The sequence below is a fragment of the Carcharodon carcharias genome, chromosome 28, assembly GCF_017639515.1.
Source record: "Carcharodon carcharias isolate sCarCar2 chromosome 28, sCarCar2.pri, whole genome shotgun sequence".
Classification (NCBI taxonomy): Eukaryota; Metazoa; Chordata; class Chondrichthyes; order Lamniformes; family Lamnidae; genus Carcharodon; species Carcharodon carcharias.
This window is the reverse complement of record NC_054494.1, coordinates 33,183,117-33,210,955: the sequence shown is the minus strand read 5'-3', so window position 1 is coordinate 33,210,955 and position 27,839 is coordinate 33,183,117. Positions and strand designations below refer to the sequence as shown.

The 27,839-nt window shown below is 39.4% G+C and overlaps 1 protein-coding gene across 6 annotated transcripts in view; it reads left to right on the top strand.

The window, feature by feature from the left end:
• Window positions 1-27,460, top strand: part of gbf1 (golgi brefeldin A resistant guanine nucleotide exchange factor 1) — a 203,183-nt gene extending 175,723 nt beyond the window's left edge. For 4 of the 6 annotated variants that reach the window (XM_041176616.1, XM_041176619.1, XM_041176615.1 and 1 more), the window contains 14 exons: window positions 1,016-1,087; window positions 1,559-1,653; window positions 3,109-3,262; window positions 4,647-4,872; window positions 7,225-7,385; window positions 11,019-11,265; window positions 14,309-14,511; window positions 16,366-16,516; window positions 17,977-18,107; window positions 18,219-18,320; window positions 19,314-19,427; window positions 21,996-22,173; window positions 23,730-23,882; window positions 25,850-27,460. In XM_041176616.1, coding sequence (XP_041032550.1) covers window positions 1,016-1,087; window positions 1,559-1,653; window positions 3,109-3,262; window positions 4,647-4,872; window positions 7,225-7,385; window positions 11,019-11,265; window positions 14,309-14,511; window positions 16,366-16,516; window positions 17,977-18,107; window positions 18,219-18,320; window positions 19,314-19,427; window positions 21,996-22,173; window positions 23,730-23,882; window positions 25,850-26,127 — 2,265 coding nt within the window. In that variant the 3' untranslated portion in view covers window positions 26,128-27,460. The remainder of the gene's footprint in view (window positions 1-1,015; window positions 1,088-1,558; window positions 1,654-3,108; window positions 3,263-4,646; window positions 4,873-7,224; window positions 7,386-11,018; window positions 11,266-14,308; window positions 14,512-16,365; window positions 16,517-17,976; window positions 18,108-18,218; window positions 18,321-19,313; window positions 19,428-21,995; window positions 22,174-23,729; window positions 23,883-25,849) is intronic. The other 2 variants (XM_041176618.1, XM_041176617.1) reach the window with 2 other exon arrangements.
• Window positions 27,461-27,839: the final 379 nt, after the last annotated feature.

The window sequence follows — 27,839 nt, the reverse complement described above, 5'->3', positions numbered from 1 at the left end:
CTTTAGGACTTAGCAGTGGTGCTACCAAACGACACTGGGGGCAGAATTTTGCCCCTGGCGGGCGAGAAGCTGACTGGCACCTGCAATCAGCACCACACCACGTGAGTGGCTGCCTTGGGGGGGGTGGTTTGGTGTGGTGGTGGGTGGGGGGAGGAGGGGAGGGTGTGAGCCGGCCAGGCGCAAAATTCATGTACACACATGATTGAGCACTGCATAATCTCTCTGAGGCACAAAAATGTCACAAATCATATATCCTCATGTGACTGTCACATGAGTAGGGACATGTTATTAATGAAAAATTAAAGTTTTTATTTTTATTTGCTTTTGGAAATCTCATCCCGCCTGTGGATGAGGTTTACAAAAAATTGCAAAGCCGCTTAGTCTTTTTGCCTGCCCGTCAACCGTTAGGCTGGATGAGCAGTGAAAACTTTAAGTTAATTGATAACTTAATGGCTTTAACAGGCCTTTTAATTGTTGGTGGGCACACTGCCGGCTCCAGAACATGCCCTGCCCACCAAACTATTGTGCCTCATTTCACACTTGAATGGGCCAGATGCACGCCCACCCACCGAGTGAAAAATATCGGCCCTTGGTGATGGACATTGAAGTCCCCCACCCAGAGTACATTCTGTGTCCATGTCACCCTCAGTGCTTCTTCAAAATGGTGTTCAACACCCGGTGGTAATCAGCAGGAGGTTTCCTTGCCCAGGTTTGACCTGGTGCCATGAGATTTCATGGGGTCCAGAGTCGATGTTGAGAACTCCCAGGGCAACTCCCTCCCGACTGTATACCACTGTGCCGCCACCTCATGTGGGCCTGCTCTGTTGGTGAGACGGGACCTTCCCAGGTGTGGTGATGCCGGTGTTTGGAACATTGATTCCATGAGTATGAGCAAAGAATGTTTATTAGCTGAATTCATGTTAAGTGGCACATGGTGTACTACTGAGGTGAGTAACAACATTGTTGCTTGTCCTGCTTGTATTTGACTCATCTTTCTTTGATTTTCTTGTTTCAGCAATGTGATCCTGAGAAGCTGATTACTGAGAGCAAATTCCTTCAGCTTGAGTCTCTTCAGGAACTGATGAAGGTATTTATGAAGTAAACATTATACAAACTGGAATCACCAGTACCATTGCTTCATGATAGTCTTGGGTCTTGAACCTGGTGGTTTTGTTTAGCTGCTAATGTGTCCTGGCCTGTTAAAGGGGTTGCTCGAATGAAGCAAGTTCAGGGAATTGTAGTTACTAATAGTTTGCTAAGTTTTTGTTAGAGTTACAAAAATTTGCTAAATTAAGGAAAGATTTATACTTCTTTGTTCTGCCAGTTTAGGATGTATAGTATAACTGTCTCATAATACAAGGGCACACTAATCTATCAAATTGAACATTAATTTCTTTCTTTGTATAAAGCTACAGACTTGGTCATGTTGCATTCATAATGCAAAATTAATCTAACTTTGATACTTGTTTGGAAATGTCTAGCTTGTTTAGATTCAGAGACTTTTATCGTACCCCTAGCCCATATTAAAACTTGGTTTTCTAACCTGGAATTTCATCAGGCGCTCATTTCCGTGACACCGGACGAGGAGACCTATGATGAAGAAGATGCGGCGTTTTGCTTAGAAATGCTGCTACGGATAGTGCTGGAAAACAGGTAGGTGGGAGGTTGCTGGGTCACTTAAGGTTTGAAGAGCTGTGGTTAATCTCAGAAGCTGAATGCAAGTCAGATTTATTGTCAATTGTAGCACATAGGCAGAAAAGGTCAGTCCCTCCTTTGGGCTGTTGACGTTTGGCCTGAATTTTATTTGCAAATGGGAAGCTTTTAAAAGGTGTCAAATAATTCAAGGGACTGATATGACAGAAAGCATACTTGAAATAACGTGACATAATCCCACCAACCCTTCCAAACAAGTTCACCATTATCACAGATTTCTTGGCTGAATTGGCCTCCTTGAAAAGTCTTGAGCGTGAAGATCAACCAGCATGTACCTTCCTACTTGAGAGCCATCCCTCAAGTTGAATTGATCTTTGCAAGTTCTCCTAACTTAATATTCACCTCAAACTGAAGTGTAGAAAATTCAGGTTTCCAGATACATGAAAGATGTTTGCAATTCTGAAAATTGAATTTTGTAATTTACTTAGGGTAAGTATTTCATTGAGAGGTGACAAAACATATCATCAGAATCTTTATTAAACAAATAAGATGGTTTCTTTTATCAGGAGAATGTTGTTGTTTAAATGAGTTGTTTACCAAATCTCCCTGGTCCAATTCTTAAAAACATATTTGAATTTTGAGAAGGCGATGAGCAATCCTCAATTTATTTTGTCCTTTGTAACTCCTTGTTTTGCACTGCAGGGGTGTAATCAGGCCTGACATTTTATGAGCTTTCCGCTGTTGAGAACCTGATTGAAAATAGGATCATGACTTTGCAAATAGTTAGTGGTACAGTGCATTTCCTCTTTGCACATGGCTTCCTATAACACCATTGTGCTTCTTTTCTTTTCTTCAGATAAAGGTTCTTTACCCCTTGAATTGGATCTCTTGGACCCTCAAGTTTGAAGCAAAGTCTCCAGCTTCTGTGCAGGAGCATTAGGCTCATCGTTACAGTATTATAACATTTTTACATTAACTGTTCCAGCTTCTCAGGAGATTGAATGAGAAAGGGATGCCTCTGAAAAATAAGATTACTTTCAAATCCTCTTTCCTAACTGGTAGGTTACACAATAGCTAGGTTCAGCGGCTTCCATTCTTTGGAACCACATGTAGTTTCTGATTGTTGTGCCATAGTTTATTTCTTTTTCCCTGCTTTTGAGGACTATCCAAGCATGTAGGTAGATGCTCGGAATCGTCCCCTGGATTTGGGGAATCTCAGATGCCTTACACTTATGAGTCTAAATTATCATCCAATGTCGACAAGTGGCAAACATCTGGGTCTTAGAAAGAATTTGCACCAATCAAGTGAGAACTTGTGTGGAGGGCTGCAGTTTCTTTCAAAACGGGAGAAATTTACTGTTCTTCCACTTTCATTGATTACTTCAGAAACCTTAACAATGAAGGGGTTCTGTGTTTTTCTTTTAACCAATTTTCTTTTCTCTTACCTTTCTAAAGAGATCGTGTTTCCTGTGTCTGGCAGACTGTACGAGACCACCTCTATCATTTGACTGTTCATGCCACAGAACAGTGTTTCCTTGTTGAAAGAGCGGTTGTTGGTCTGCTTCGCCTGGCGATACGGTTACTACGCAGAGAGGAGATCAGTCCACAGGTACACAGCAAAAGCACAACTTTTTTTTAAAAAGGCTTTAAGTTGTTTTATTTTTTAACTTCAGCTAATAAACCCAACTTTGTATTCATAGGCATTAATTAACCTTGCAACACATGGTGACATTTTAACTCACTCAAACCCCATTCACTTACCGAGTTAAAATTGGGTCAGTAGAGTCAGAGAGTTTTAAAACACTGAAGGAGGCCATTTGGCCCATTGGACTTCTACTGTCTCTCATTCTCTTTTAATCCTATTATGGATGCTGCTTCTGCTGCTATTTTTGTTGAGACATTGCAACCTTCTTCATAGAACCAATTTTCCTATTCTTCTAACCCTTTCTTTTGTCATTGTAAAGATCTTCAATTTTTGCCCTTCAGACTAACTCGTTGATGGAAATAGTTTTTCCTAGATTACCTTCTATAAACCTATAATAATTTGGAGTACTCTATCATATCTCCTCTTAACTTTCTTTATTCTACTGAAGAGAGCCCAGTTTATCTCGCCCAGACATGAGAGCTTTTACTTATGATCTTAATCTCTTACACGCTCTTCCCGTGATCTTGACATCCTTCCTAAAGTAAGGTATCCAAATGGCAGCCTAGCCAATAAGTTGAATGGTTTTTGTGTTATCACTTTGTTAACTCAATTTGATTCTTCCAAATGGGAATTACATTATTGGAACTGCACCAATACAGTGAGCATTAATGTAGAACCAAGCTTTTCAATTATCTCAGATCTCTCCAAACTGAGATGTTTTTAATCTTATGCAGAAGGAATTGTTTTCTGACTGACATTAAAATATGTTGTGCAGCTGCTTAAGAGTAATCTATTTAAAAAAAAATCAAGGAACAACCTGACGGATATTTAGGAAAATTCAAGGGAGTCAATGAGAGAATTTTTTTTACTGGCCGTGAAGCATGCATTTTTGTGGAGAATTTTGTGCTTATTGAGGTGTTTGTACTGCCGACTGGTGCTGTACATTTTGAGCATCAGGTATAAAAATCAGATGTGGAATAAAGCACATTTTACTCTACCCTAAGAGAATCTCTCAGTCACAAACTTGCAAGTATTTTGTCAGTGTTCTCATCCAAACAGCAAGTTAATGCCCATTTTGATTTTAGTGACATCTCTGTGAAGTAGAGATTATGTAGATTATGTAAATTGTTTTGGTAAATACATTACTTTCTTCCAAAAAAAACCTTTGTGTCTTCACTGCCCAACAAAATCCAGTGATGACTGTGACATCAACTCTTCCTTTGGCACCTCTGAGGCTTATTGTATCCCCTTGATGTGCTGCATAATGGCAAGTTTAATCAAGCTTCAAATACCAGAATAAAATAAGTTGAATGAATTTCTATATGGAATAATCACATTTATTTTTCAGGTGCTTCTCTCCCTGAGAGTTCTCCTCATGATGAAACCAGTTGTCTTGTCAAGAGTGAGCCGACAAATTGCATATGGCCTACATGAGCTGTTGAAGACCAATGCTGCCAATATTCACTCCAGTGATGACTGGTGTACCTTGTTTACTCTCTTAGAATGTATTGGTGCAGGAGTCAAACCTCCACCTGCTCTGCAGATAACATCTGGAGTCGATAGCCATGATGCAGGTTAGATTTCCAGAATAACTCTGTTACTAAGTAATCCCACGGCTGTAATGAAAAGCAAAGCTTCTACTGTTGATGGAGCAGCTGGTGTTTTTCTCTATTTCAGTTAGTTGTACAAAAATGACACTGGTAAAGGTGGGGGGAAGACAACAAACTGAAAACAAGGACATAAGGAGAATGTTGAACACCTGGTGCTTCAACTACTTTTAACTGTAAATAGAGGCTTAAGAATCATTTAGCTTAATATATTTTATAAGACCCCTTTGATCTAGAAGGACTCCATTAATGCAAGCGAAAGTGAATCTCACTAATTGTTCCAAATGTTGAATTTGACCTGAGCTTTTAAGCACCAACAGTGGCAGATCTAATGCATCGCTAAGTAGGTTATATTAGTAAAACCAAGAAAGATAATTAACCACATCAAAAAGGTAAATGATGTTTCCATTTGAGTGATATGGAGAAGGAAACTGAAGCAGTGTTTTGTGGTAGATAAACATTTATTAATGTCCCTTACATTATCTTAATTTTATCACAGTAATTACATTGCGATTAAATATTATTGGTAATGCAAAATATACTTTTCAATATTGCAAATTAGTGTTCTACCATAAGGGAGAATTTCTGGCATTTTTTAAGTTAATGAAAAATATCTGTTAAATGTTTGCAGTTTAGGTCACCTTGGAAGGATATTTTCCTTATCAGAGGCACAGGTTTTGATTATTTTATGAGAAATCTTCCAGTAGGTTTGCTCAAGTCTGACTCCAGTTTTGCCTGTGCTTCTCTCTTGTCCTCGGTCTCCATGCTACTGCACAGGGTGGGCAGATCAGCTGATCTCCTTTTGAGTCTCTGCTAGAGTCAAAAGGAATTTCACAAGTGGCCCAGCGTGACTGAGCATATTCGATCTTTCTGAATCTTTGGACAGCAACTAACTCCTAGACTGCAGTTCTCCCTTTGGCCTGGTCAAGATCTGGCACTCAATCAATGAGCAAATAGCTGCAAAAAGTGGCTAATTGGAGAACAGTTTTCAAAGATCTTTGGATGTAGGGCATCCAAGTTAGGCTGAACTGATTCAGTGTAAATCCATATTAGGAGGCATGGTTTTCAAATATATCTATGCTATAAGCAATAGTAAGATGATTCATACTAAACTGGACTTGTATGAGACTGCAGCTGGCTGAAGATGAATGATTCTTCCTCCATTGTTGTCACTTCCAGATTTGGGGAATCAACAACATTGAAAATGTGGGTTTACAAATGTTTCTTTGGCTGAAAATAGCTAGATTTTGTAAAGGACATGTGTGAACCTAGCCCCAGTGTTTACCCTCTAATAATATGGCCCACACAGCCAACAAGGCTGGTATCCAAAATCGGGAGTGATGCACCAAAGTTCCCTTCCAGTTTAGGCGTAGTGGAAAATCAGTAATGGAAAAGTGCTGCGAAACTGCCTGATCTGTAGATTTGTACATTGGAGATGATTTCAGATTCAGGAGCTCTTATTCCAAATTGCAAAGAGTAAATGACAGAAAACCGGTCTGTATTGTCTTTAGTTTCTGCAGCCTGTGTACCTGGAGCCTTGGGTTAAAGTTAATCCTGAAAATGGATTCACTGTAACTTGTCCTTGCGCTAATAGCATTACATTGAGATTTTTAAAACTCAATTCCCCACTGCTGTTCTGGAGAAGTGGGGAAGATTTCCATTGTTTTCTGTTTTTTCTCAGACTGAGCTGAGCTGAACTGAATTCCATGTCATGAGTTCTATGTGTACCGCTTCTCCTCTTCCTCAATTTACTGAAGTCGACCGTGCCAACAACTTGCATTTAAATAGCACCTTTAAAGTAAGAAAAAAACATCGTCAGTGCTATCAGACAAAAATTAACTGAGCCAAAGAAGGAGACATTAGGACAGGTGACGAGACTTGGTCAAAGGTTCGGTTTTAAAGTGGATCTTGAAGAAGGAGTGAGATGTGGAGAAGTTTAGGAACAGAATTCTTGAACAAGCATGGTGTTGATTGTTGGGCGAGGAGGATAGAATATCATTAACAACGACAGAATCCTGCTTTTGTGAGCCTAAACTGAAACTGGTGAAAGGTGCAGACTTTTAAAGGCCTTTGTACAGTACTATACCTTTAAATTCAAACTATCTGAACAGAAAGATCCCAGAAATCAGTGGCTGGGATATTCTTCATATTGGTGAAGTGCAGTAAGGTTCAGTTATTGACAGCTGTAAAGAAGTAATTTTTTTTGACACTTTTTTCAACACTTTCCTCTCCCATCAAAAAGGAAATAAATCAATACTTTTGTAAATTTCCAAGACTCACGTGACTTCTCCTGATTGATGCTGTTGTATTTCTTTAAAGGTGCACAGTCTGATAGTGAAATTGCATCTTACCATCCCAGTGAAGTTAGTTTAGATCGTGGCTACACCTCGGACTCTGAAGTGTACACTGAGCATGGCAAGCAGACTAAGGTACACCGTTCCATCACTGATGTTGACGTTGCCAGTAGTGGCTGGCTGGTGGTGAGTCGCACACTAGTGAACCATACACATTTTGACTTTTGTATGTTTTCATGTTCTGAAATAAATTATTAAAATGACTTATTGCAAAAAGTCTGAAAAGCCAATTACTCCACTGTTGTTCATTGGTGTAATGAATTGCATATCGTGATAACAGACATGCTAAGATAACACTGAGTGCCTTGTTGTACATCTTGTCACACGTGGATATTAAATGCATTTGTCCATGAAACTAGTAACCTCCATTGAATTATATAACACAGAAGGACATGCTTATATCAGGTTTTTGAAAGAACTATCTAATTAGTCTCACTCCCTGCTCTGTCTCCATAGCCCTGTAAATTACACCTTTTTAAGCTATTTCCTTTTGAAAGCTACTATTGAATCTGCTTCCACCACCCTTTTAGGCAGTTCATTACAGATAACTCACTGCGTTTTTGAAAGAAGTCACTTTATCTCTCCCCTGAATCTTTTGCCAGTTACTGAGATCAGTGTTCTCAGGTTACCATGGAAATGGTTTCAACTCTAAAACAGTTGCAACACTTCTATAGGAAATGCATTTGATTTGTACATGTACAACACTGGGGCATTTTTCTTCTTCCACACACATAATCTGAATGAGATTTAGGTGCCAATTTTCCAGAGTCCATGCCGCAAGGTATTATACTTGGAGCCCTAGGTGCCAAGGCAGTGAGGGCTTTCATTTCATCAAACTGTGCTGCATTTGAAGCCTGATTCCAGGGGCATCCAAACCATTGTGCAACACAGTCCTCATATTCTGTGAGAGCATCCATGAGATTCTCTTTTTGAGGTTTTTTTATTTTCTGTTTAAGAGCATTCTGCCTTTCTGCCACTAAAATTTGAGAAGTTCCAGTAGGACCTGTTGATTTATATCATCAGTTAATAGAAGGCTCCAGGTTGATGCCTGTGACCTGTGAAGGTGAGCCTTCTTGAGCTGGTGGCCAGGGAAGACCCTGGTCACTGCATGCTTTTCCCTGTTGTCTGTCACACCCACAAACCCAACAGAGACAATTCTCTTTGTGCTGGTTTTCAACCACAATAATGATTTGCTACATTTTAACAATTTGAAGTCTCTTTTATGGCATATTTAGAGCCAACTAATCAATGGGATATGTTTTATGCTGCCTTTGTCTTAATTTCCACTGCTGTCCACAGTATTCTTTCCCACACAGCATGGGAATCTGGGACACTGCCAGACACTGATCTCTTTGACAGTGTGACACCAGTCATTTGGTGTTCATAAGATACCCTGAACTGGACTGCAATTGTTTTTTCTTCCACTTGGCGATAACAGCAAACTTCAGATTAAGTCTGCTGGTTACTGAATACTGAAACATTGTGCTTAAATGAGTATTGCTACCTTGTTTATACAGAACTAAGTAATTTTGAATTCACAGTAACACTGAAAGACCAGTTACTTGAGTGATTGTCAGAACACATTACAGGCAGGTATTCTAGATTTACCTACTTCTGTATAAATTAATTGACTGTGAAGTAAGACCATAAGATGTAGGAGCAGAAGTAGGCCAGTCGACCCATCTAGTCTGCTCTGCCATTCGATTAGGTCATGGCTGATCTGATAATTCTCAACTCCACTTTCCCGCTTTTCCCCATAATCCTTGCTTCCCTTACTGATTAAAAATCCACCTATCTCAGCCTTGGATATACTTAATGACGCAGCCTGTACAGCCCTCTGCTGTAAAGAAGTCCACAGATTCACTGCCCTCCGAGAGAAGAAATTCCTCCTCATCTCTGTCTTAAATGGGCGACCCTTTACTCTGAGATTGTGCCCTCTGGTCCTAGACTCTCCCACGAGGGGAAACAACCTCTCAGCATCTACCCTGTCAAGCCCCCTAAGAATCTTATGTGCTTCAATATGGTCGCCTCTCATTCTTCTAAATTCCAATGAGTACAGGCCCAACCTACTCAACCTCTCCTCATAAGAAAATCCCCCCATACCCAGGATCAACCTAGTGAACCTTCATGGACTGCCTCCAGTGCCAGTATATCTTTCCTTAGTTAAGGGGATGAAAACTTCACAGTATTCTAGGTGTGGTCTAACTAGTGCCTTGTGTAGTTTTAGCAAGTCTTCCCTATTTTTGTACTCTTATTTTGTTTAAAATAAAGGCCAACATTCCATTTACCTTCCCTATTAGTTGCTGAACTTGTATGCTAGCTTTTTATGATTCATGCTGCAGTTTTCTTCAGTCTTTCTCCATTTAAATAGTATTCAGCTCCTCTATTCATCCTGCCAAAATGCATAACCTCATATTTTGCCACATTATATTCCATTTGCCAAGTTTTTGCCCCTCATTTAATTTGTCTATATCTCTCTGTAGGCTGCTTGTGTCATCCTCACCACTTGCCTTCCCACCTATTTTTGTGTCATCCACAAACCTGGCGATAGTACATTCATTTCCCTCATCCAAGTCATTAATATGTATTGTAAATAATTGTGGCCCCAGTGCTGACCCCTGTGGCACTTCAAGCTATTTGTCTGAAATTTAACCCAGGTCAAATTATAGATCCTAACTTGGTGTGACAGTGCAACCTGCACAACATATCATTCCTGATCTTTCAGTAGAATTACAATACAAAAATACTTAATTTAACAAAATATCAGATTTAGTTGTATTTTCATCTTCAAAATTTGTGTTTTTGCTTTTATGACTCCCTATACACTTCACCTGATGAGGAGGCGATCATCTTCCCTTTGTTTTGGTGACATAAATGTATTCTGAGATGACTTATTTTTTCACATATTCTGACTGCAATAATCCTTTCTTCAGTAACCTTGTTACAGAGAACAGTGAATGCTGCACTTGGTTATCTATTCTTTATATTTAATAATGTGCTAATTCATAATTTATTTTATTTTCATTCTGAGCAGATAAAATGTAACATCACCTTTAGTAACATTGCCTTAAAGGCTTGTGTAAAACTCAATTCTTATGAAGTAAGTAATAGGATCTATTGTAGTACTTTTGAAAAGATTTTAAATTAAAGGAGATTTCCTACTATTTGTCCGTATCCTGACTTGGGCCAAATCCCATTCATCCATCCTCCCTCTGCTCGCTGATCTATGTTGGCTTCCAGTCTAGCAATGCCCAGAATTTAAAATTCTTATGTTGTTTTCAAATCCCTCCATGACCCTATCCCAAAGGCCCTGCAACTCTCTGAGAACGCTGCACTCCACCAATTCTGGCCCCCTGCACATCCCTTATTAGTAGCTTTCCCATTGGTGAGTGTGCTTTCTGCTGCCTAGGCCCTAAACTCTGGAATTCCCTCCCTAATCCCCACTGTTTCTGCAACTTGGAACCTACCTCCTTGAGCAAGCTTTTGGTCATCTGACCTAATATCTCCTTATGTAATTTGTGGTCAAATTTCTCAGATAATGCTCTTATGAAGCACCCTGAGACTTTTTACTTTCTTAAAAGAGCTATATAAGATATAAGCCGTGGTCTACAATGGTCATTAGCCATATGACAATCAGACAGTGTTTTGCATTGTTCCCTGTATGTGACGATGAAGCAAGAATTGTGCATTTATTTATAGCCCAGTGTTTGACTTTAAAAAAAAAAATCATATTACTCAGGATGGTGATGTTGCTTGCAGGTGGGGAAAGATGATTTAGATGCCAGCAAACCTTCTGGTCAAGGCACAAAGCAGGGTCCTTCTCCTCTGGTCAATCAGTACAGCCTAACCCTCGGGCAGGATATGGGCTCGCATGATACCAAGTCGCTCATCAAGTGTGTGGAGTCGTTGTCATTTATTGTGAGGGATGCTGCCCATGTGACACCCGAAAACTTTGAACTCTGTGTAAAAACGATTCGTATCTTTGTCGAAGCAAATCTGAATGGTGGTAAGTTTGTGGAAGTTTTTCCTGTTTAATGAAAGAATGTTTCTTATCATTCAACAAATCGTAGCAAACACCAGCTTAAAGTTTTGAAAATATCAATTACCATATGTTGCAATCGTACAAGTGATAGTTTACATCTCCTTTGTCTCACAATTCAGCCTCAGGCAGTGTTTGCTGATGCATTAGACACGGTTATTTGGGAACCGGGGTGTAGCTAATTGCATTTTTTAATTATTTAAATAGAAACTGAGTAATCGGCTGTTGAGTCTATGATCTCATTGCTCATATTTGCACGGTGTATGTGTGTGAAATTTAACCTTTTTGTGCATTTTTTGATGATATCATCAAACCAGAAGCATAAAGTGTAAGTGTTGATCACTGTGAGTGTGTTACTTTTTTGAAGATTGATGGTAAATGATTGTGTATTAAATATGCATGCTTGGAAGTACATATACCTGTATCGTTTGTGTTTTTTTATTTAATTATGGTATGTAGGCGTCACTGGCTGGTCAGCATTTATTGCCCATCCCTAACTGCCTTTGAGAAGGTGACAGTGAACTGCCTTCTTGAACCGCTGCAGTCCCTGTGGTGTAGATACACCCACAGTGCTGTTAGGGAGGCAGTTCCTGGATTTTGATCCAGCGACAGTGAAGGAATGGCAAATGGCTTGGAGGGGAACTTCAGGTGGTGATGTTGCCACCACCTTGCTCTTGCCCGGAGTCAACGCCAAGGACTTCCAGGGCGACTCCCTCCTGACTGTATACGACTGTGCTGCCACCTCTTCTGGGTCTGTCTTGCAGGTGGGATAGGATATACCCAGGAATGGTGAAGATATTGTCTGGGACATGATCTATAGGGTATGATTCCCATGAGTATTAATATGCCTAGCTATTGCTTGACTAGTCTTTGAGACAGCTCTGTCAATATTGTCCCAAGCCCCAAGATATTAGGAAGGAGGACTTTGCAGGGTCGACGGTGTTTTCTACTAAAGTGAGTGCGTGTGGCTAAAACAATGTCACTGTAACCATATGGTTTGTTAATGATTTCTGTTGGACAGTGCTTGGCTAAGGAAAGTAAATTTCAAGAAACGAATTGCCATGTCACCATTTTGTTTATTGAAATTTCATTGGTGTCCATTGATTTCAAAGTATTTCCTGCTTGTGCAATATAACCAGCAGCTACCGTGTAAAGCTCGTTTACAGAGAGGCATGCGGTTGTATTGTTTGGTGTGAAAATGGCTGCCCAGTTCTTAAGCTGGTGAATATTTATTAGAGATAAAAACAAAAAACTGCGGATGCTGGAAATCCAAAACAAAAACAGAATTACCTGGAAAAACTCAGCAGGTCTGGCAGCATCGGCGGAGAAGAAAAGAGTTGACGTTTCGAGTCCTCATGAACCTTCAACAGAACTGAGTAATATTAGAAGAGGGGTGAAATATAAGCTGGTTTAAGGTGGGGGGTGGGGGAGAGAAGTTGGGGGGTGTGGTTGTAGGGACAAACAAGCAGTGATAGGAGCAGATAATCAAAAGATGTTACAGACAAAAGAACAAAGAGGTGTTGAAGGTGGTGATATTATCTAAACGTTGAAGGTGGTGATATTATCTAAACGAATGTGCTAATTAAGAATGGTTGGCAGGACACACAAGGTACAGCTCTAGTGGGGCTGGGGTGGAAAGACTAACAGGGCATAAAAGGTATAGATTTAAAAATAATGGAAATAGGTGGGAAAAGAAAAATCTATATAAATTATTGGAAAAAAACAAAAGGAAGGGGGAAGAAACGGAAAGTGGGTGGGGGATGGAGGAGGAAGTTCAAGATCTAAAGTTGTTGAATTCAATATTCAATCCGGAAGACTGTAAAGTGCCTAGTCGCAACCCCCACCTATAGCACCTCCTCATGCAAACGCAAAAGATGCAACACCTGCCCCTTCACTTCCCCTCTCCTCACCGCCCAAGGGCCCAAACACTCCTTTCAAGTGAAGCAGCATTTCACTTGCATTTCCCCCAACTTAGTCTACTGCATACGTTGCTCCCAATGCGGTCTCTTCTACATTGGAGAGACCAAACGCAAACTGGGTGACCGCTTTGCAGAACGCCTGTTGTCTGTCCGCAAGAAAGACCCAAACCTCCCTGTCGCTTACCATTTTAACACTCCACCCTGCTCTCTTGCCCACATGTCTGTCCTTGGCTTGCTGCATTGTTCCAGTGAAGCCCAACGCAAACTGGAGGAACAGCACCTCATCTTCTGACTAGGCACTTTTGTTTAGATAATATCACCACCTTCAACACCTCTTTGTTCTTTTGTCTGTGACATTTTTTGATTATCTGCTCCTATCACTGCTTGCTTGTCCCTACAACCACACTGCCCCCCACTTCTCTCTCTCTCTCTCTCTCTCTACCTTCTCTCTCTCTCTCTCTCTCTCTCTCCCCCCCACCCCCACCCCCCCCACCCCCCCAAAACCACCACCTTAAACCAGCTTATATTTCACCCCTCTCCTAATATTACTCAGTTCTGTTGAAGGATCATGAGGACTCAAAACGTCAACTTTTTTCTTCTCCGCCAATATTTATCAGACTTGTTTTTAGTGCACTCTGTCATAATTGGTTTACATATATCTTTTAGATGTTTGCAGTAAACAACTTTTGCTTGAGCTTATTTGGTAAAAATACATGTTTTTAAAAGTTAATTCCTTTAGATGCTTTAGCCTTGCCTGTGAAGCTCTGTAATGATGAATAAGTGATGGTTATTTTAGAACCAAGAATGATTCTGGAGGGCAACATTACATGGCTTGGATTTAACACTGTGTGGAATGTAACTAAAAGTGTAATCCTTAGAGGTCCTTTGTATCTTTAAACCTACCATGAGCTTACTTAGACATATTAAGACAGTCTCACAGTTGTAACAACAGAATAAACAGTCTGTAAAACCTCACGTGGTCATTCTCCAATTGCTTTTCTATCTAAAGGCTATCTGTTCAATAACAATTTTTTTTTCATTTTTTGTTTCTAGATAACACTGTTTCTAAAAGTTGTGGTTTCTCATTGCAGGTTACAAAACACATGAAAGAAAATCTAAAACATATAAGTTCGACAAATCCAACCGACTGAAAAAGAAACAAAAGGAGAAGGAAAGTTCCATGAAGCGCTCAAAGACTTTTAACCATCGTCCGTCAAGATCACATAGTGATGATGATGAGGATGACAGTGTACCAGCAAGTTACCACACTGTGTCATTACAGGTTAGTCAGGATGTAAGTATAGCAGGTCTTTCCCATTCCTGTACTTGGTTCACGGTACCTGTTTTCAGTAAAGCTGTCCTGTCACTTAGCTTATCATCTGATTTCTATTCCATCGTCTCTCCCTAAGCTTTGCTTCATCTCTTGTTCTGAAACCTCTGCCATTTTACCCATTGTTAAGTTGTACAAGTGCGACCCAGTGAAACTGCCTTTCCTGTTCCTTCCATTTCCCTTGATTCCCTTCCCATCCTGGATCAGATTATGCAGGTTATGTCTCCTAGTTGTCTGACTTAGATTCAGAACTTACCATGTGGATAATGGCCAACATTATATTCATGCTACAATTTAATGGTACACCCCAATCCTTTGACCGTTTTGGACACCTTATTACTGTAGACTTAATTGATCCCTTTCCTGTTGGCTGGGATTTCAGATTTAAAAACTGCATCTGTTTCAGGTGGCTGGATAAATAATTTCAGATTTTATTTAAGTCAAGAAATATAGAAGTTTTTGATTTTGATTATCTTCACTGTAAAAGAGCTCCTTCCCTTTGTGGAAAACCGTATACCTAAATTCTCCTACACATGAGGAAATCTTTTTCTCCACGTAAGTATTAATCCAGATTTCTCCTCACAGATAAATCACCTTAATAAAGTTATTGTGAAACTATAGTGGATTTGCATTTCATTTTGAAGATATTGTGCCTGTTCTAAACTGAACAATATTGTCCTGAAGCGTGCAGTTTGCATGATTTTGATAACGTTTTGTTAGTTGTACTAATTAATTCTTTGGCATTTATTACTCACCAAAGAAGTTTGGCGAATGATGAGAATTAATGTTATCACTGAATCTACGTTTTCACATCCAGTCAGTCTTTTAGTAATTGCCCTTTGTCTAATTTTCTAATTGCTGCAAAGGGTTAATGGGCATTGACATGTTTTAGGGTTTCTGGAACAATCTTCTGAAAACTCCATGCATGCTTTTTAACGCCAAACTTTATGACTTAGGCCAAACTGTCGCAGCACGGCTTTCTAATTTTTTATACTGTTTCTTTCCTTAAATCTTAAAGATCCACATTGGTGTCTGTAGTTTGTAATACGATTCTGGTAATGTATCCTCCTGTGCTTAAAACTGTAACATGCAGGATGGTTCACCAAGTGACATCTGTGCCTTTAACATCTACACTGGTAAATTTTTAGGGTGCTTTTAGATTGTACAGTATAATTGTTTACAGCGGTGCTGAGGTTCTATTGAATGCAATGTGCTCCCTATGTAAATATGCTGATGTTGTGTTCAGTTAAAGGCATTGCAGCTGAGGGCAGATATATTGACCTTGCAAGGGGTGCAATGCAGAGTTACCAGAATGAGATAAAAGGGTTAAATTATGAGGACAGATGGCAAGGACCAGGCTTGTATTCCCTTGTGCATAAAAGATTAAGGGGCGATATAAGGTTTTTAAGGTAATTAAAGGATTAGTTAGGGCAGATAGATATTATTTCTCCTGGTGGTGGAGTCCAGAACAAGAGGGCATTGCCTTAAAATTAGAGCCAGGTCATTCAGCAGTGATGCCAGGAATCACTTCTTCACACAAACTGTGCGCCCGAAAAAGCCATTGTGGCCAGGGATCAGTTGAAGGTTTCAAGATTTTTGTTAGCCAAGGGTATTAAGAGTTAGAGGAACAAGGTCAATAAATGAATTTCCAACACAAATCAGCTATGATTTAATTAAATGGTGGCAGACTCAAAGGGCTGAATGGCCTCCTCGTGTTCCTATAGGTTTAAAAGAAAACCCATTGCATTTCTGTTGAGTAGGGGTTGCTTGCAGGTAATTCTGTTGATCATATTGATTTGCTTGTGTTTCTTTTTTCAGCTTCTCGATTTGATGCACACACTCCACACTAGAGCTGCCAGTATTTATAGCTCGTGGGCTGAGGAACAACGCCACCTAGAGTCAGCAGGAAGGAAAATTGAAGCTGATGCCAGAACCTTGTGGGCTAACTGCTGGTGTCCACTATTGCAAGGTAAGTTAGAGCTGCAGGAGCATACAGAGATTGTTCACGTGTTTTGTTAACGAGAGAAGCTTTTGCTTTCCAAGAATTGAGAAGAAACTGACCATTATTTTGTATTCCTTTTTCACTTTTATTGAGTCAGGGCATTCAAAAATTGACTTCTCCTAAGCTGCCAGCTAAACTGTGTGTAAGACGTGTAAAAACAATTGCCCAATTTTCCAACCAAGAGGAACCTGCAAACAGTTGATGACCCATGTGCATAGGATGTTTCACTGGTCACCACGGCTCTCCTGGGATAAGGAAATTTGATCTTGTGCTTGCTGACTGGTTCATTCTTGTCACTGCTGTGCGCAGACATGTTGTGAGAAATTAGGCTCCTGAGCAAGTGGTGTGCTACAGTGTTCACAATAGACAAGGACTATGGGAGCAGACCAAGAGCAGTCATCACTCCTATACTTTGTTTTAGGAAAGTGGACTATATTAATTGGCCATCCTAGTTTTGCGGGGAAGGTTCCTCAAATGTACTTAGAACTGCCAGAACTAAATTACCCATCTCGTTTCCAAGCATATGCAGTAAACTTTTAAGAATGTGTATAAGTTTCATTAGACACGTAAAATTTTCTTGCTTCTGATTGTATATCAATTACACTGCGAAGCTAAAATGGTGTGGGTCTGCTTGCTGCTGCTGGTCTCCCAGCATTAAGTTAGTTGAATTTAGGCTACTTGACACTGAATTATACTAGTCATGTTACTGTAAAGCCAAAATGACCCTATGCTGACCCAAACTGTAAGGTGGAACTGCAGTGGTAAATTCCAAGTCAATCTAAAATTAATTGAGATTTTTATTTATATTCATGGAATGTAGCTTTTATTGCCCATCTCTAATTGCCCTTGAGAAGATGTTGGGCTGACATGGCAGGGATGGCTCTTGTATTTCCTATCAGTATGGCGGTATATGCGATCAGTACAATTCTCATGATTGGAGGAATGAGCTGAGTCACGCCAGAATCATGTTCCTGCACAATGATTTGAGTATGGGGAAAATCTCAAGAAACAGAGCCTCCTTTTTTGGGGCTTGGGCTGTTCTTGGCTGCACACCATTTTCTTGAATAATCTTTGACCATGATGAAAATAAGTTTTGCCTTTTTGCAAGCTTGATTTACGAGGAGTTGTAGAATTAACCCTTTGTCTGTGCACTTTTTGATCCAACCACAGCTTACAATTGCAGGGAACAATTGCAGTTCTAAATTTAGGTCAATAGGAGCAATGTGGGTTGGCTTTGAAGTACTTGACATGAGATCGTGATGGATGGTGAATCTGCAATTTCCCTGTATAGTTTATTCAGACAGGAAAATCAGAATTGAGATGAACTAGTACGCTGAACAACAGCCAGTAGCTGAAGAGTCCATGATGAAAACCTGTGGAGTTATTTAAAGCATACCTCTTATTCTTCTCTGTACCTGTCTCTTCAGGCATTGCTTGGCTTTGTTGTGATGCCAGGCGTCAAGTCAGAATGCAAGCACTCACTTACCTACAGAGGGCATTATTAGTGCATGATCTGCAAACACTGGATGCTTTAGAATGGGAATCCTGCTTTAACAAGGTACTTACCGAGCTCTACCTCCAAGTTGAAAATGTTAACTTTTGAAGATGATTGATTGAAACACAGTTTATACAAATCTGCTTTATAATGTTCTATGGCTTGTTTGCTTAGGTGTTGTTCCCACTATTGACCAAGCTGTTGGAGAACATCAGCCCAGCTGATGTTGGAGGAATGGAAGAGACCAGAATGAGAGCTTCAACTCTGCTTTGCAAAGTGAGTTTGTCAGCCAGAAGCTACCTCGTTTTGAGAGGGGGCTTTCAAACAAACAGTGCAGAACTTGACTGCCAGTGATTGATCAGATACTGTGCAGTGGTTTACGTGTTTTAGTGTGTTTTATAATGCTTATAGGAAATGAGTGGATGTTTTGAACAGCGTGCAGACTATTAAACACTTGCATTGATGAACACTTTGAGATCCATGTTAACTCCATAATGTGGCTCTTAGTGATGCATTTTTACATTTACATAGTACACGCAACACTCTACACTGCAGGATAATGTTCATGAACTGGTGCCTCACCAATGCTTTGCAGTGGTTTTGTTTCTGTTTGCACTTTATAATGAATGAGATAAATGGTGGATGGGGTATAATTGGGCTGGAAAAGTCTACCCTGTTATTTCCAGCTCAGTTTCAACTTCTACTTTCTGCCAATTTTAATTTCCACTCAGCCAATATAAAGTGTTTGGAAATCAAATAAACAAAGGTTCTTTTTTAAACTACAGTCATAGTGATTTTATTTTCCTCCAAAGCTGAGCTAATTTAGTGGAATGTTAATAAACCTGGCTCTGCATCTTCCATCAGATCATAATAGTATAATTTTGCATTAATTAATTGGCAATATTAAATGCGATGTATTAGAAATTGTGTGAGATATGATTGCATGTTCTGCTATTGAAGGGGGTGCGTTCCCAATACAAGAAAATCCCAATAAGAACTGTTCTGTGCATTTTCTGCCAAAAATACTTCAATCGTGCAGGTCCAACAGTGGCCAAAAGATAATTGCCCTAACATATCACTGGAAGATCTTTTGTCAGTTGTTGTTCATTACTGCTATTCTCATAAGGTTCAAATATAAGATCGTACTACTTGAGCCTAGCAGTTATTTTGATCTGTTTGCAGAAGTGGCCAGCACATTTCTCTTGTCTCTATTTTTTGAGAACAACTGACTTTCTGTAGTAAAGGTTTACCTTTTCTGCTCACCTAAAGGTTTTCCTCCAACACTTGTCTCCACTGTTATCTCTGCCAACATTTGCTGCCCTTTGGTTAACGATCCTGGACTTCATGGATAAATACATGCATGCAGGATCCAGTGACTTACTGGTAGGAAAAACTTTTATCAAAATTTGCATGAAACCCAATTACAAAATGCTTGCTGTATTCTAAAATGAGGATATTTCTCATAAAAAGATGGTTTAATTCTTTCCATAATCTTAGACAATTTAAAATTAATTACACAGTCGTTTATCTCACTGGTTTTCAGATGGCCTCATCCCTTCTTATCTCTGTATTATCCTCCAGTCTAACAACTCTCAGATCTCTGTGCTCCTCCAATTCTGGCCTCTTGAATATTCTCAATTTTAATTGATCCACCATTGGTGGCTATGCCTTCAGCCGCGAGCTCTAGGATCTGTTCTCTAAATCTCTGCAACATTCACCTCCTTTCAGACACTTAAAGTCTTCCTCTTTAACCAAGCTTTTGGTCACCTTTTCTAGTATCTACTTAATGTGGTTCAGTGTCAAATTATGTCTGATAAAGCTCCTATGAAGCGGTTTGGGACTTTTTACTAACTTAAATGGTGCTATATAAATGCAAGTTGTATTTGTTAATTTTAGCTACAATTTTTATATGTTGAATTATCTCCCTTTGGTGGGTATTAAGGTCCATCTTTATCCGATATCTCTGTGAAATCCATTTATGATTACAACATAACAAAAAAATAATGTTCCTGTTAATTCTTCTGCATTTATTGTGCTGCAAACTAGTTTTATTCATTTACGGGATGTGAGGGTCGCTGGCTAAGCCAACGTTTATTGCCCATCCCTAGTTGCCCTTAAGAAGTTGGTGGTGAGCTGCCTTCTTGAACCACTGCAGTCCATGTGGTGTAGGTACACCACAGTGCTGTTAGGGTGTTCCAGGATTTTGATCCAGCGATAGTGAAGGAACGGTGATATATTTCCAAGTTAGGATGGTGAGTGGCTTGGAGGTGAACTTCCAGATGGTGGTGTTCCCATCTATCTGCTGCCCTGTCCTTCTAGATGGTAGTGGTTGTGGGTTTGGAAGGTGCTGTCTGAGGGGCCTTGGTGAGTTTCTGCAGCGCATCTTGTAGATGGTACACACTACTGCCACTGTTCGTCGTTGGTGGAGGGAATGAATGTTTGTGGAAGGGGTATCGATCAAGTTGGCTGCTTTGTCCTGGATGGTACCAAGCTTGACTGTTGTTGGAGCTGTGGAGTGCAAGTGGAGTAACATTTGCTCCATGCAAGTGGAGTGTTCCATCACACTCCTCATTTGTGCTTTGTAGATGGTGGGCAGGTTTTGGGGAGTCAGGAAGCGAGTTACTCACAGGATTCTTAGCCTCTGACCTGCTCTTGTAGCCACAGTATTTTTATGGCTAGTCCAGTTCAGTTTCTGGTCAATGGTAACCCCCAGGGTGTTGATAGTGGGGCATTCAGCAATGCTAATGCCATTGATTGTCAAGGGGCAATGGTTAGATTCTCTCTTGTTGGAGATGGTCATTACCCGGCCCTTGTGTGACGCAAATGTAACTTGCCACCTGTCAGCCCAACCCTGGATATTGCTCAAGTCTTGCTGCATTTGGACATAGACTTGTGAATGACACATCATTCAACTGGGATTTGGATGCCAGTAGACTGGACCTTAATTGAAGCTTCATAATTAGGACTAAGTAGGTTTAATTGTTAAAAGGACTTTGTTGAAATAATTGGAAATGTTATTGAATTAATTCCAAAGTTAATAGATTACAGTTCAGTAATTTGGCATTGGACAGATTAAAAGGATTGATTGCATCGACTCTTCAGTCTCAACTTCTGAGTTAATTGTTTGCTTCACACAGTTGTAAGCGTTAGTAACCCGTTGGCTGCCAAAAGCAATTTACTGAATGGGAGATGTCAGAGATCCCCTTAAAGCATTAGAGAAACTGATGAATGTGCACATCTAATCTCACATTTAAAACGTAGTCATTTGGGATCGCACAAGCACATATTTTATTATATAACCCTTGTAGCTTCAAGCAGTAGCTAGTCATTAAATGATGCTGCAAAGAATTTCTTTTCAGAAGCAGGATAAATTACCGATGCTCTTTGAAAGCTGGCTATCTTGAAACAAATTATTCATATATCATTAAATGTATATTCAGTGAGTAAATGTCTCCAAGGCATTTTATGTACAACATGAGTTTATCAGTTTGACTTTGAGAGTCTCTTGTTTGCATACCAGCTGGCCCTAATGGCCAATGTTGATGTTAATAGACCTTGGTGTTCTGATTTAGCATTTGAGGCAACTGTACTGAGAACATTTTGTTTTCCAAACCCATTGATCACAGAAATCGAAACATAAGAAATTAACAGTGGGAAGAGGTTTGCATTGCTTTAGAGCCAGCACAGATGCATCTCCTTCTGTCATGTAAACTTCCATAATTCTAACCAAGAGAAAGAAATATAAGTACAAACAACTGAATTGCTTTAGATTTACAGAATGGAATTGGCTTATAAGCCATAGTTTATACAACCCCGATACAAAGTGTGCTGGATATGCCTGTTAAGCAAGTAGTGAATTCCAATTGCTATTGTAGAAATTGCCATGAAAAATTCTTAACACTTGCCATTTTTTTCATCCTGCTGTGCTATGCCGATTTCTTTCTTGCTCAGTTGGAAGCAATTCCAGAATCGTTGAAGAACATGCTTCTGGTTATGGATACAGCTGGTATTTTCCATTGTGCTGAGTCAAGGAGTGGTTATTCCCAGCTTTGGGAGATTACGTGGGAAAGAATAGATTGTTTCTTGCCTCAGCTGAAGGATGAACTCTTCAAACAAACTGTTATTCAAGGTAAAAAGCTTCTATTGCACGCTTACCCCACAGATTTGATATTTTGGTATTCTAAGTTGTTGTGACCCACTTGCTCACAACTTAGCATAAAAACCTCCTGAATGCAGGTAGTAATTAAATAGTGTCATTCTACATTCTTTCCAGTGCTTGTGCTGAAAATATATTGGCTGAAATGGCATGACCAAGTTCTCAAAATTTATGTTGACCTTAGTTAGCAAGTTTCCTGAGGATCTTGAGCATATGTCAATGCAGAAACTGGCACAGCCCAGTTAAAAATCAGTGCAAACAATTAAATCCTGAGAAAGTGGTACTTTGCACCACTTTTAAGTACCCTTTTATGTATAAAAATTTAAAGCCATCAAACCATTTATGCACATTATGCATAACCTGTTGAAGAAAATGCAATAATTTAAATTTTTAATGAAGATGCATTGCAAGGGACTGAAAATACAATGAAGCTATTGCCATAAAACAAAAATGACACCTAAAATTTTAGGCACAAATTTGCAGTCCATTCAGAGTTGGTGCAAATGAATGAATTGGTGCAATCAGTGGATTTTACCATTTTAAACAAAAAATTATGAATCAGTTTTGGTGCTACAGACTATTAATATCTTTGAGTGGTAGTCTTTTGAAAGACAAATTTGGCATATACACTCTTCCCTAATTGTTGAAACAGATATTCAAACTGGTTCAAGCTTTTGTTGGTGTCTCTCTTGAGCCACCTATTGGAAGTCTTAATGTTTAAATTTTCATTAGATTTCTTGCACAGTCTCACCTGTGACACTGCTTCAGTATTTATTTAAATTGATTGCAGAGCTCCTGTAACATTTGTTGATTAAATGGAACGAGCACCTTGTTCATTCACATAATAGATTTTGCAACAACAGTATTAAGGCAATACAAAAAACTGACCATATAATTCTTGGAATAGTCCTGATATAACATTGGTGAATAATAGCAGGACAGTACCAGGTGTCATCTCACTGCTAGGGTTATGGCATGGAAATTGACTTCAGTAGAGGTTCAAACTGAGTTTACCAAAGTTCCATAGCATTCTCAACTCCTAAGTTGGAAGTTGACAAGCTCTACTCCAGAAACTTAGACGCAAACTAGGCTGGCACTCCAGAGTAGTTACTGAGGGAGCGCTACACAGTCTGTGTGCTGTCTTTCAGATGTTCTGTAAAACCAAGGCTGTAGGTGAATTTGAAAGATCTCATAACGCTTCAAAGACCTTTTGCACAAATCTGCTGTCTTGATTACTACATTTTTTTTGGCTGTGAAGTGCTTCAACATGTCCTGAGGTTGTAAATGATATATAAATGCAAGTTTGTTATTTACTTTCTACAGTCTCAAATAGGTAATAGACTTTGTACACAATATAATCTTTGATTCCTTGGTGGCAGAAATGATTTCTACTGCTGGGCTCCAAAATCTAATTTCGGTTCTTACATTCACAGCTACAGTGTACAAGAAACCTAAAATTCTTTTTAAAAAGAATTTGACCCAAAAATAAATGCAAACCTTTCTAAGAAAATTACTGATTTATTTTGTAGATCCTGTCCTTGGTCCAGCAGTTGAGCCATCTTCTCCAAATTTAATGCAGCAGGTTAGCAGTGCACAAACATCTACAGTCCCAGGTTCAGAAGCAAACCCATCCACCAGTCAAGTAACTGCATCAGAAAACCTTGCCGAGGCTAGTGCCAAAGGTGAGTACATGCCATTCAGTTCAGGAACTTCATCGGGTCTTAAAGTTCTGCAGGCCTAAAGTCCCATTCCACCATTCAATATTATGATCTTGAATTGGAGTTTGGATTCAGTACAATATGTATCCAGAAGCTGTCAAACTTTCCAGCATTTCTATTTCTGTAGGAAATAGCATATGGGGATTGTGATGGTTTTCTGTAGTCAGGCAGCCTAGGACAGAGTTTCCGCTTGGGCATAGTTCACCAGAATTAATTAATGTAATTGTTAGGGCACTGAATGAGGCCATTTGGCCCATTGCATCCATTTTTAATATATTAAATTTAAGTATTGCTGACAAAAAGAGACATGTCTAAGCATTTTATCTTGCACTCATCAGGACACTTGCAAGGATACCAATATTTTGTGGGGGGGGCGGGGGGGGGGGGATGTGTGTGGAATTTATACTGTATATGGAGAGTGCTGATTGGTTGGCAAGTGGTGATCCCATGGAGAATGCACCACTGATGGTGACTGTCAATTAACTCAAGCATTGGTTGAAATCTAAACCAGGCAGTTTGACCCTGACTGGTCTGTCCTGAGAAATGAGCCAGCAAATGGCTGTCAATTATTTGTTTAGCTGAAACAGGTGAAGTGCATGTACATGTTATTTCTGTCTGCAAAGAACAGGACCCTATATATTAATATATGTAGCTTCCAGTATGCGCAAATGTGCCACATTGCGAGCCTGACGATCTTAAATTGGTAGTCAGCGTAATTCTTAGCACATTGAGGATTATTTAGCAAATGTTGTCCAATCTCAAATTCACATCTAATGTTGGGACACTGTGTTTTGAGTTTTGCAAGCATGGGCTGGTTGGATACAGTCTGTACCCTGCCCATTGCAAACAGCGACCGGGACGTGATGTCTGATACGATCCACCTGTCTTTAGGACTAACGGTCTACATACCTAGCATCATACTGGAATCTATACCACATTACTCATTTGTGGGAAAGGCAGAAAATGTCTTTGGCTTGATGGTAGCATTCTGTTAGTGGTGAATACAACTCATGTTGTTACAGCATCCTAGCAATGTGAAACAGCTAGCTTCACTTGTTGCTCAAATTTTTAAGATACCTTGCCCTGCCAGAGTAATGAGGTAAACTGGACACTTTTTAGGGCTGAAAGTGACGGCCTCGGGCTCGTTGGGTAGCTATTATCCTCAGGATGCCTTTAATGCGCCCTATTTCTGCATCTAGCTTGCGAGAGCCCTGATGAGTGCAAGACAAAAAGCTTAGACATGTCTCTTTTTTCCAGCAAGTTCCATACCATCAAATAATTGTTTGCCATGAATTAATTAAATAGTTATGTTTGAAATTACTCTATTAACTTAAGTAATGCCCAGCCCTTAGCAAAATTTTACAAAACATCAAGCTTGAATCCAGTCACACGCCAAAGGGTGGTTGTTTGGAGGCCTTAAAATCAACATGTGTTTGGTGAACTGAAACTCAATTTTTGAAAAGGTACCAAACCTGCTGTGGCTCTAGTTTGTCATTTTCATGGACAAGTTTTTTTTTTTATGATAAACCTTTTTTTTTCAGCTGTATTAATAGAACTGCAACAGGTTACTACTCTTAAATATGTCAAAGTATATGTTTTAATGTAACGGGGAAAAATTATTATTTTCTATTACACTGCTTGATTATGCTGGTTAATGGATTTTATGTTTGAGCAGAGATTTGATCCATGGCCTCACTTTGTGTAATTTTGCTCAGATTGTCCAAAAAGTGAAAATTTTACCTCAATATCCAAGCTTGCACATACTTGCATTACCTGGGGAACTACTCGCCAGGTAAAGTTAGTGGGATGGGGAGTTTAGTAACTTTGAGTCTATTTTTAACTTGCTCAGCATCACTTCTAGCTGAAGATTTTGCCACTGTCCAAAAGCTGTAAAATTTGAAATATATTGGTTTAATGGATTTGTCTCCCAGAAACTGAAAACGTACGACTTGGAGGAACTCCCAGCCTTACTCCAGTAACAACTCCGATCTCTACACCAGTGAAGATGAGTGTTGGGCCAGAAAGTAATCAGTCACTTGCTCAGTCTCCATTAATTCTGCAACCTCTTACTTCATCACTGCAAGTTGGTGTTCCATCCATGCCTTTGCCTATCATACTTAATCCAGCTTTAATTGAAGCTACATCTCCTGTTCCACTGTTGTCCACGCCCAGGCCTGCTACCACCTCCACTGCATCAGAGGTGAACTAATAGGTCAAGGCTGGCCAAGAACCAATTCTTTTAATACATATTTCTGTGAATTGTCTGTGCTTTTCGCACACCCAGCAATTGTTTTGTAGGCACACTATTATGAGTCACTTCCTTTTGTCCACATTTGTATTACAGTTCACCTATTTTAAACCAATCATCAAACACTAGCTGGGTGTGCGATTTGTATTAAACAAGATGCATCCACCAACATAGCGTACTGCTCCACAAATAGCATTGCAGCTGTTCTTACCTACTACTGTAAGAACCATTTAATTTTCAAACATCCTAGAAGTGGAATGTTGAAGATGTAAAAGAACTGCAGTGTATTGTACCACAGATGTCTGTTCCAGTTATCCGTTTCTAAAATACTGTATGAGCCATGTTATAATTTGCAAGTGAACTATTCATCTCGGCTGTAATGTTCTGCCCCCACAACTAATCACTGGATTGACTTTCCTTACAAACCAGAAGATGCACATTGTTTTAAAATATCTTTTGAATCCTACCTTTGTGTTGTAGCTCCTTATGCCATAGTGGCTGATCTGTTATAACTAATTTAATGGTACAACAGGACTCTGCATTACCATTCTTTTGGATGGTTAATCAGAGAGTTTTGCTGTAATAAAATTCAAGATGGTTTTTGAGGAAATTTGTGACAATGATTGAATTAAACTATTTCTAATTGTGAAGTCTATACTCAATAGCACCATTTAGTGTAGTTTACTTCCTTTTTCAAGGCATGACCCACATTCCCCACCCCTCTCCATTTCAAATGCTAATTTACTTCCTTTCAATTAGCAACACTCTTGATTATTTTAGCCTTTTTCCCAGCCTTGTTATCTACAATCTCTACACCGTACACTGTCAACAAATGTCTGGGTTCCGAATTGCAGTAAAGATTCACTTCTATCCTTATTAGTTCCATAAATTTTTAAATATGAAGTGCTAGTGGATATGTTAAGCCTTGCTTTACATGCCTGCCCTCAGTTCCCTTGCCATGCTGGTATCCAAGATTAGCCATAAATGACCTAACATTGATTACTATAGGCATGAAAGGCCAAAGCTTGTGTAATTTGAGACCAACAGAATCTATATTTAAAAGTCCTTACGTTACTTTGTTCCAGATTTTGTACATTTGTCTGATTTTAATTTAATGGTAATGTGTGGGAAATGTCAGCAGGATCTTCTGTATCTGCAAACTTTCATGATCTGTTCCACTGTACTGTAAGGATGGTTAAGAACAGTAAACACATAAACAATGTATATAAATGAAGAAAGGTAAAACAATTTAAATGTACTTTTTACAGAGTAATAAATATCAAATGTAAAGAAATTTAATTGGTGGTTTGTTGATTTAGCAAGTTGATGCTCAGCTCAATGTTCCAAGTGAAAGAAAATTGACCAATTCAAGAAAGGATTTTAAGTTTCAATACAGTTCTTGTCAGACCTTTAGATAAATAACGAAATTAACTTGCAGATATAATATTCCAAACTACTTAACAAGAGTTAAATGATTGAGGTTGGATGTGCTGTTAGTATTATCTGAATGGACCAGAGTAGCCTGTCAATGTAGCCTGTGTTTAATGCATTTGTCATCTGGTGATATCTAAACTGAAAACACTGAACATTTGATCATTCTTTTAGCGTGTTCTAACACCAAACCCACTCTTATACTTGGGACAGGTAATCTGCTCCAGTGGTGAAACCAAATT